This window comes from Trichoplax adhaerens, genomic scaffold, assembly GCF_000150275.1.
Source record: "Trichoplax adhaerens TRIADscaffold_9 genomic scaffold, whole genome shotgun sequence".
NCBI lineage: Eukaryota > Metazoa > Placozoa > Uniplacotomia > Trichoplacea > Trichoplacidae > Trichoplax > Trichoplax adhaerens.
In genome coordinates, this window is record NW_002060951.1 from 1,635,865 (window position 1) to 1,646,986 (window position 11,122).

Below are 11,122 nucleotides of genomic sequence, written 5' to 3' on the forward strand. Positions count from 1 at the left end.
TGCTACATCTCAAATTTGTAGAAGCTCAATAATACATTTATTGCTAAAATACGTTTATTTCGTATGTTTTTTTCGATTGACTGGATATAATATCGATAAATATACAGCATATAATTTTTTAAGGCCTAAGTGGCTATAATTCCTTAAAATTGATTAAAATAATACAAACAAAGATATTCTATACTAGCAAAATAGTGATATCATGTGTGTGCACATTATAGCACACAATAGTATGAAAACATAAGATTTTGTAAGAAAAAGCTGGTACCGATGTAAACATAAAATAAGGTAATGCTGTTTGTCGCTTAAAAACTAGTTTTAGTTCTGTAGCACATTTAACTCTATCCAAATATGCAGCTAAGGATGCATACAGTAATGTCTATACTGCATTAGAAACAAAGAGATCCAGTTCTTTTCTTTTATAAGACGTTCGTAAAAAGTAGAAAGTTATTGGAGAATTAGGGTGACTAATTTGTACACAATTTTTGAGTACTGCACCCAACACATACATGGATACAATGGAGTTTAACTTTTATAAATCAATCTATAATGGTAAATCATATAAATCTTCAATGATGACACGAACTTGTAAAAGTTTCATTGGGTTAGTTCTAAGAATCCTAAAAGAATTGATTATAAAGGTTATTATTTGTATAGCATATCATAATTTGTTGCTTATGTTTATATTTTTACAAAGGTAAGCCATATTGGCCCCTAATAGAGAATAAAACTTAATTTTGACATCAAAAATTAGGTATCAAATACTTTCAGTGCAGTCGAAGTATTTAAATATATGTTTTGAAAAGACTCGATTTTTATATTCTTTAGAATTTGGAAAGTCAAATTTTATATGTTCCCAAACGATCAAAATAACACGATGTCTATTATACATGTAAATTTTAAGATTGCCTATTCAATGTGCAGTAATTAAAATATTAACGCGATATCATTTTTACTTCAACTAAATTAGCGGGTTTCTTTCTTCTTCATTTTCATTCAAAATACTGAAAAAACAATAAAGTAGTTACGTTAAACATAATTTAATTTTTATACCTTTGTAAGTCAAACTTACGGTAGGTATTACGTATATTAATTAAATTGTGTTAAGAAATTGCATAATATTTATCTACACAATAATTACCGTTCAGTCTTCTTTTTATATAGTTTTTCCCAAAGAGTTAACAGAATTACTATTAAACCCTGTAGAGTTATTAATCAATAAGAAAAGTAAAGAATTTAAGCGGACAATCTACTAGAAGTAATTCTATGATTATTTTAACTAATTACAAGAATGCATGAAACCATGCAACCATTCATGTAAGAGTCAAGTCTTTTACAAAAATACGCGTATATCATATGATATATTTGGACCAGTAAACAAACGAATACTTCAGTGTTATCTTCATACTTTTAATTATTTTACTTACTTCAGCAGCGACGGCAAAGCCTATCCCCTATTAACGGAATGAAATATTATTAAACAGTGCTATTAATTCGAGCAATATCAATTCTGAAAGCTTCGGGACAAAAATAATTCAATAGTACGATTTCAGATCATACGATTTAATAATCTAACGGATTATGAGGTCCGACAATGACAGTTGTTGAATGAACATTTTACAAACCGCAGAAGTCTTCCGAAACAGTGCATCTGATGTTGACGTGAAAGTTCCCCCCACAATAGGACCTAATACTTGACTTTAAGTTAACAGTAAATAGTAATCCGAATAAACGAATTTGTACTATTTCAACTTGCATGATATCATTTAATATATTTTTAAAGATGAATTTCTGCAAGTAAAACGTAACAAATACTGTAACATTTCTTTACCCGAGTGAAGAAGCAGATGAAAATAGACCAGAAACTACTGCATATAATACGAAATCTTTTTCTGTTTCATCAACTCCAGGGGATTGATTACTGTTACAAGATTTATACATAAACATGATTTTAGAAATTTTAAATTGACAGTATCATTCGTATTGCTATAAAATATGTGTATTAGACTTTTCAAACCCAAATTCCGTAACGGCAGCATCTAACATATCTGCGTATAACGGTATCGCAGCAGCACCAGCTGCTATTCCCAATGATATCAAGGATAGAATTGTTTGTGGTAGAGATCTAAACATTTGTTGAGCTACTTTTAGTAAAACAACACAATTTAGACATGAAATGGAACTGAATGACTTCATACAGCGGAATTTTAAAGAAAGGAGCGGGTCCAAGAAACATCAATGCTACTCCCATTGCAAAATTGCCACCAATAATGAAAGGTCGGTATCCCTATCAATTTGCAGGTAGTGTATTTTCGTTTAGAGGTGTTAATAATCGATGGTCGCAATGTTACATATGTAACCTGAATATTCTGTATTGCATACAATAAATCATATATCCTTGGAAATGATATCAATTTCCCAATAATATTGTTACTAACAAAGCGATCTGATAACCATCCGAATATTGGAGAGAAAATCCCATAGCCAGCGCCCAGCGCGAGAAATACGGCTCCAAGTTCAGGTGGTGTTAAATTTAGCTGCCAAAGACAGAAAAATTAATTGAAGTTATAAAACTTGAGAAGATTAAAAGAAATCATCGAGACTAACCGGCTTTAAGTGAAGTGAAAGTGTTGGATCAAGAAAACCAAATAGAAGCATTTGTAAAATTATTCCTATACCTGTTATTAAGAATATCAACTTATATATATATATAGATAGATAGAAAGCTGACAAGATAATAGTTGCAATTGTAATTTGAAATAGAATAAGATTTTTAACCAAATACAGCTTAGCATGCAAATCTTACACATAATAATAACTCTTGGACGGATCAATAACTGCTTCATTAGCGTTACTGGAGGTGCACTAGCTGCATCTGGTTGATAGGAGTTGCATCGCAAATAATTATTCAGTAATTTGGTGCAGTCAATAGTTGCTTAACACCTTTCATTATTATTATGATTAATATCAAGTAGTAATATGCAGAATTTATGTGCTGTATTAATTACGTGAAATTCGTGGAATAAAGTAAATGACAACACATCCAATCACCAACAACGTCGATCCTAAAACAATAAATGGTAGCTTAAAACCGCCGGCCTATCGGAATAACAGACAAAAAATATTAAAGCACCGGTAATGATAATGGTTGTTCCTATTTGCAATTATTGTAATATAACACATGTAGACCTGAAACAATAAGCCACCAATGGGAGGCCCTGTCATGAATCCCAATGCACCAAAGATTTCTAATGTGCTCTTTATAAATAACAAGATGAAAGCCTAAGTTGTAAGTTCGTAGCCTTGGATTCCTTGGCTTATGAGGCTGACTCATTAAGAAGGTTATCGACAAATTTCAAGTACATTAATGATTCTAGAAACGCCGGTGTCTTTGTTGGATGTTATCAAATCCGCTCATAACCGATCTAGTTATGTTGTTACGACACTGAGCCCACAAAAATTTTGTGTAGACTTTTTATTTTAATACTTCAGTCAAAAATAAAAATAACTTACGGTAGTTGTTGCAACATTATCAGGGAAAATCGATGACATCATAGCTAAAGCTGCGGTCTGAGAACATGCAGCACCAATACCTTGCATACCCCGTATAAGTAAGCAAAATGCTACGAATGTTTGGTGATCCAAAATATTAGGTAAAAACCTATCAAAGTGGATAATAAAATTAAAAAATGTAATTAGAAGTAATAAAACATTGTTTAATTTATGTCATCATTATAGCATAGGTTGAGTGCTTCAAATAAAGCCATGTCAATCTAAAAATAATCTATCCTTTCAGACATACCCGAAAAGAATGCTGCAACCCGCTTCGAAGAATAAACCAGCCCATAACGTAAATACAACACCAATACGAGGCATCTGCCACAATGTGCAAGTCAGTTAATGGTGTATTAGTTAATCGTTCAGCATAGGCTTTTAGTAAAAATAAAGTCAATTGCAAGACTGAAAATTTAATTAATGAAGCTACAGGCGTGCTAACAAGAATATTACACTATGTTAACATCACTGCGCGATAAACGTAACAGTATTAATAGCTCGTGCCCATAGTAACCAAAGTAGAATAGTGCAATCGCAGTATTTTTGATAGGTAGCAGTCTAAATGCCTAGCCTATACTGAGTAACATTGTAACGTTGCATATGATACTAACATATAATTGGAAATTAAAAGGTATAAGTGCAGTATAGTAGGCGAAGTTTAACGAGCGAGGGATCGACTAGTAATTACATTGTAATACGTATATTATTATGAACGGTCCTTACCATAATGCCACATATTGGAGAGATGAGAAAAATGAAAAATGGATAAATCGCAAATATAAGACCGATTTCGAAATGTTTAACATTCCTATTTTTGGCCTATAGCAGTTGAACAAGAGTTTTATTCATTACTAGGTGCTTGAGGAAATATATATATATTGATACCTAATTTCGTGTAAAAATCAGATTGCGTTCTTTTCCTAACGTAAAGTATTTACTTAAGAGTAACTTATAAGTATAGTATAATATATAGGTGTATAAAATAGTTCATCTTTTATATTTTTAATTTAAATTTAGATAATAACAGTGTTAATATAAATTATTTAAAGGCGTAACCAATTACTACATAATATTCGACATAAATAAATTCTCTAATAATTATTATAATTATCGGACCTTGGATGAAGCGTTTTTGTAGTTCTATCTTATTTTTTCATGGGTTCTAGCTTACTATTAGAACATTAAGATGTTATAATATCTCACCAATAGCTCAGATAAACCGTACTACATAGCAGAGTAATGTTAACTGATCAATATGGTAGAGATACGTACAGTACTCTTGCATGAGTATCAGAATGTAATATCAACAGTTTAAAGCTATAGGTTTAAAAGAATGCTGTCAAAAATCATATAAGAAATTAATGAAGGATATTACGATGTGTCCATTTCATCAAGATATTATCACATGTTAGCCATAGCTGCATCATATCGTAATGATATACATAGATATGCATGATGCAATAAATGTTCTTAATCGAGGCAAACTTCGCTATCAAGGATAGTGTAGTTGTGGCTAAAATATACACCAACCTCTTGAGGAAAAAATGGTGCAAGAAGAGCGTAGACTGATGCTAGAAGGAAATACGTTACACTCAATAGCACCATGATGATGAGTTTGTTTCGTTTACTGGTGACTTCTGGGGTTGTTGTTGTCTCATCGCCATTTTCACTATTAAATGACGAAACAGAATCACCAGACTTCGTGGTCTCTATATTTTGCATATCTATAAACGAAAATCAGGGCACTGGTTCGCCGACCGGGAGTTGAACTGTCTATTTTAGTTTAGGAGGCAGGTAGTAAGTTGTACAGTACAGTACAGTAGTTAGTAGATGGCCAGACTGATTATTCCTTCAGACGGACAGACGTCGCTTATTAAATGAATGTCGAAAAATGACTACGGTACTTAGTATGGATCATACGTGTCTGTTTTCTAAATCACTGGTATTAATTTAAATAACGTTTACGATCTTTTGTAAATATTTTCAAACAGAACGTTAGTAATAGATAATAAGATTTAATATAATATTACTTAATTCAGTAAAAATCTGTCATACAGAATTGACCTTCGGCATACTCAAGTACTGTCATAACGAAGTGTTTGGTAATTTTGGCGAGAAGACGCCGAAAATGTCTGTCCGTCTCTGTATGTGGTTCTCTAATTAAGAATACAGTAACCTAGAATAAAAACCTCTGTTACTTTCAGAATCTAGAGACGAGTCTGACTCGCTGAGTTTACCATCAAGGAAAATAGTACAGATATTAGTACTTGGAGAGACTATTGCCGCCTAATTTTGTACTTTTTTCCAGCCTGCAAAAATACCCGGGTGTAAAAGAAGAGAAACGATACGTGAAATTACCTCTACAGCATAACTATTTTAGTGGTAATTGGCGAAAAAAGTACAAAATTAGCTGGTAGTCGCTCGCACTGGATAGAACAGTACATTGAAATAGTACTGTATAAAGAATAATTTGTATTAGATAAAACTGTTTATCTACTGTACTGTCTTGTTATCAAACAGCTTGAACTATAATACTGAGGTTTGCAATAAAATTATTATATAATTATAGTTTAGTGTACACGCATACAGCACAGTACAGCATAGTAGATAACTGTATACTGTACCTCGATAGTACAATATCCTGATGGTATCTTGATAGTATCAAAACTCCACTGTTTATGCCAGAGACCTAAAGCCTCAGTAGTCCCTGGTTATGCACTGGATAAAATAGTGTGCATCTCCAGTTTTAGTCAATTCTCTGTATTCTACTACACTGTACTGCTGATAATTATTAATAACAATTACAATCATAATATGGTAGATAAAATAGATAGGCAAAGGATATACCCCTAGTGCAATGTAGACTTTCATACAGCAAATCTTAATTTTACGAAGTTGCTGAAAGCCTGAAATCTAATCATTTTAGGTAAATTCGTAATCCTTATGCTCACGTGCCCCTTTGGATAACAAATCGAAATGATAATTATATTTGCATGTATTTACAGTATGTTACGTATACGGACAGTGTATATCAAATAACTGACTACCTTCCGTATTGTAAGTATAAAATTTAATTTATTTGCAAAACATATTTACACGCATCGGAAAACAAACGATCACAAATATTGTAAATTATTACTATTATTACAAAATTTTGCTTGAACATTTCAGATTTTAGTCGACATCAGGTGATATTTTGAATTAAATTATTTGTCCATACCAAAATAGGAATTAAATAAAACGTTCTAAGATTTGCCAATAAAATCATACCGGATGATGATATTGTTCTACTGTACAGCGTTATTCGCTGTAAGCTTTAAGACTGATAGCTTTCTTCTTGCATTCATATGACATGCATTTCACGTCACGTACAGGGGATTCAATTTATTTCCTAAGTGTAGAATAAGAATCGATAAATCCAAATCAAGTACCGAAGATTCTCATTTTCAATCGCATACTCTTCTACATACATTAAATAATTGTAATAAATTAATGGATTAATCAATAAATTACCTTAAAAAAAGATCACAAAACAGATATTCTGTTTTGTGATCTTTTAATTGCATGCAATGAATTATAGCGATTTTTCGCTAGTATCAGAAGAGTAGCAGATAAATCTCTCAGTATCGGAGGACATTTTTCTGAGAGAAGAGAATTTAAGTAATAAATAATTATTATAAATCTGTACAAAAGTAATAAATCTACGAGTACTTCGCTCCTACCCAACGATGTGATAACTCTGTTTTCTTTCCCAGAGCGTAAGAAATACGATCAACAAACCCTTCCGGAGAATAATAGTAAAAACATATAATTCTTAAAATCCCTTAAAACATTTTTATACATTTCAGAATTATGCTTTTGTTAAATTGGATAAACAACAACGCTGCAACATGATTTTTCCGGTGTTTAGATTATACCTGAGCTACGAAAATAAAGCCCAGTACCTAAAAAATACAGATAATGGTTATCATATTTAGCCATTTAGAAGAGTGGAATAATAGTAATAGCATAGTTGTGCTTTGATGAAAAGGAAAGCGTGATGGAAAACTTTAACTTAACATGATATAATAAATTAGCTTGATTCTGTATCAGTAATAAGTTTTGCTATAGAAAATTGATTTCAATGGAATTTCAGAATTTCATTTTGGGTACAGTAAAATTTTCTTCCATTAATTTAAACATGCTGCTTTAAATAAATTACATACAGATATGGTCCAACTGAAGGATGAAGTTGCAGAAGTAAAGGTGATGCCACTAATAATAGGACCTATTACTTGACTTTAATCAAATTTGCTAATGTTATATTCACGTTGTTCAATGCTGCATAAATAAGTAGAATTAATAAAATTTGCACAAACCCTAGAGCACTGAATGCAGTAAATATTCCAGAAACCACAGAAACTGTAGAGAAATTGCTGTTGTCGGCAATCACAGTTTCCTCGTTATCATCATCATTAAGGCTAAAAAATAATTTGAAATTGTAATTTACAAATTATAAGGAATATACAATTATTCCATAATTCACCCTGAATTCATCGTAGCAGATGCCAGAATATCACCAAAAGCTGGCGTAAATACCGCTGCAGTCCCCATTCCAGTTATGAAGAGTGAAGGAATAATTTGCGCGATAGAGCTAATATCATAAAACAATAGTCATATTAGTGATATAGCATTTTATGCCTCGATAGATTATTGCAGTCAACGACAGTTTCAAATAATAATAAAAAACTCAAATATTAAATAGAAAATATACAGCGGAATATTTAGATATGGAGCGGGTCCAACGAATTGTGCAGCAATTCCTATAGCAAAGCAACCACCGATAACGAACTGTCGATAGCCCTAAAAAGATGATTCGGCTTCAAGTATCAATTAAGTCAATGCAACTAAATAGTAATATTATATCACGCTTAGAGTCGATCATACTCATAGACTCATTCATTACTAACAAAGCGGTCAGATAGAAACCCAAATACAGGTGAAAATACCATATGTCCAATGCTTAATGGAAGGAAAAGCAAGCCTACCGCCAATGGCGATAAATGAAACTGTAATTGATAAAAGTAAGCACGCAAAAATTTATTCCAACTGCATATTACTGGCCAAAGTGGAGAAGTATTTCAGGTTTACATAAGGCAATTGATGCTATAGTTTCATACCGGTTTGATATGCAGAGCTAAGCCTAAGTCTACTGAACCAAATAGGATCATCAGTAATGTCACACTGCAGCCTTTTAACGCAATAAATAGGACTGGGTATTAATCAACAATCGCCTTGGATTTTGTACGCGTACATTCAAATTTTGAATTTTTTAAATTTGATATCGAACATACTACAGAAATTCGCATATGATTGAAGATTTTATGACAACAGTCATAATAATATATTCTTACACATTAAAATTATACGTGGATAAATCAGTAATTTCTTCATTATAGCTCCAGGAGCAGACGTACGAGAACCTAAAGCATACATTATTCAATAAACGAAAATAAGTGTATTTATGCTATTAATAACCCATACTTAACTCGTAAATTTGTATTGTAAATCAAATACAGCATGCAGGCTCAACTAGAAGATAAAGTAGATTTTATATTTACACACTATCTATATTACGATGAAAAATTACCTTTAATTGTGGGTAAGAAGAAAATTGCTGTAAATCCAACTATTAGCATTGTAGACCCTATAACAAGAAAGGGTAGTTTAAAACCACCCGCCTAATAACAAATCGAAATATGTCGTTGACGATCAAAAGAGCTAAAAGTAATATTAAAATCAATCAGATATTACCAATATTATTTTAATTCTCAAACCTGATAAAGCAGTCCACCAACAGTAGGTCCAGCCGTGTAGCCTAAAGCTGTAAGAACTTCTATCACACTCTAAATTTATTCGGTAAAAATTAAAAGGATTATCATTAACAGATCTTATAAAGTAGCTCAGTCACTTTCTTTCATCATACCTATTACTAGGACATAAAACAGTCTATAATTTCGTAATTACTTGTAAGAACTACAATTTAACTATACTTGTCGGCGCATAGGCACTACTATGTCATCAACAAAATCAAAAAAAACATGCTCCTATTTCATTCCTATCGAACCGTTGCTGAGGCAATATTTTCGCTAAATATCGATGACGTTATTGCAAGGGATGCAGTTTGAACGCATGCCAAACCAGTCCCCTGAAAAGCTCGAGTAATAATGCAAAACCCAACAAATACCGCATTATTCAGAATGTGCGGTAAAAATCTAGGAGAACGATGGAAAGAAAATGCATGAGATACATTTGCACATGTATAAATTCGGCTAATTTTATGTAGTAATACCAATTGCTCTTACACTTTCGTTTTATATCAATGAGCGACTATAAAAATTTTTGTAAGGATGTGATGATAAAATTTATAGGATCTCTTAAATTAAATTGCTTTGTAATAGTTGTAATAATGTAGTACTGTAAACATACTGATAATAATTATAATCTACGAATCAAATTCGATAGAAGGCAAATTGCATTATCGACAACTATGACACATTATCTTATAAACTTACCCAAAGATTATGCTACAACAGGATTCAATCAATATACCAATGCATAAAACAAACACAGCCCCGATATGAGGCATCTTTCAATTGGTAGAGTATAAAATAAAAAATAAGTCAAATTTAAAATTTTATAATCATTGCAATATCAAATCTTAATTTTTATACAGTTCGTGGAAAATGCTAAACAATACAGTATAACGTCTGAAACGATACCCCGTAACTATTACTGCACCGGATAGGATCGTTCCTAATGTACTAACTACTGTCGATAAGAACATAGTTTACACATACTAGATTTCGAAGAATTCGGGAAGAACTTTAATAAAGATTGTCGATATCTAAAGCATTAACTCACCATCAGCCCGCATACGAAAGAAAATAGAAAGTTGGTAGCTGGATATACAGCGAATATTAAGCCAACTGTAAACTGGTTGACATTTCTATTCTTAGCCTGAAACCATTTAATTAAGAGTAAAAATAAATTCCATAGTATTATTATACTTTCAATTAATTATTTATTTAATGTAATGTATATATACAGTACTGCATAATATTGTAGTCAGGTAAATATTGTACTCGAGAAGCGCTCTCCGCTAAGTAAAAAATCTTTGATCAAAATAAAAGAACTTTTACTACAGCTTCATCAACCTGCTCTAGCTAGCTAATAATGAAGCCCTTATATACTTTTAACACGGTTAACCTGTACACAAATGATAATTAAAACACATATAAATTGTGTTGTCAGTATAAATCTGTTTAACATAGATTTATATGAAATAGAATCTTGTCAATTCATTTTAGACGTTATTCAGTTTGACAATGAACAACTAGTCATCCTTTTTTTATTATTAGACAGTATGGGAGAGAAGAAAAGATAGAAAGAAAGAACAACCTCGTAATCAAAACAGGGATTACTCAATCAAAAATTGTGCCCTTGCCCTAGAAAAATAGAAAAAGGGGTTCGAGGCAGTGTCAATATTTATATATTGTACTGTAACTATACTATACTATACGATCCA

At 31.8% G+C, this 11,122-nt stretch overlaps 2 protein-coding genes across 2 annotated transcripts; both read right to left on the reverse strand.

The window, feature by feature from the left end:
* Positions 1 to 544: 544 nt before the first annotated feature.
* TRIADDRAFT_58958 (uncharacterized protein) lies at positions 545 to 5,277 on the reverse strand (the record flags this gene model as incomplete). The annotated part of the gene is made up of 15 exons (XM_002115091.1): positions 545 to 620; positions 1,142 to 1,200; positions 1,428 to 1,454; positions 1,626 to 1,698; positions 1,832 to 1,921; positions 2,199 to 2,287; positions 2,439 to 2,537; positions 2,608 to 2,678; positions 2,807 to 2,875; positions 3,009 to 3,099; positions 3,190 to 3,258; positions 3,514 to 3,661; positions 3,803 to 3,876; positions 4,279 to 4,374; positions 5,086 to 5,277. The coding sequence occupies 15 exons, from the start codon at positions 5,275 to 5,277 to the stop codon at positions 545 to 547; spliced, it is 1,323 nt and encodes a 440-aa protein (XP_002115127.1).
* A 1,852-nt stretch (positions 5,278 to 7,129) lies between these two features.
* Positions 7,130 to 10,183, reverse strand: TRIADDRAFT_58959 (uncharacterized protein; the record flags this gene model as incomplete). Its single annotated transcript, XM_002115092.1, has 10 exons — positions 7,130 to 7,196; positions 7,914 to 8,015; positions 8,081 to 8,188; positions 8,309 to 8,397; positions 8,715 to 8,785; positions 8,949 to 9,017; positions 9,185 to 9,275; positions 9,372 to 9,440; positions 9,662 to 9,809; positions 10,110 to 10,183. The coding sequence occupies 10 exons, from the start codon at positions 10,181 to 10,183 to the stop codon at positions 7,130 to 7,132; spliced, it is 888 nt and encodes a 295-aa protein (XP_002115128.1).
* Positions 10,184 to 11,122: the final 939 nt, after the last annotated feature.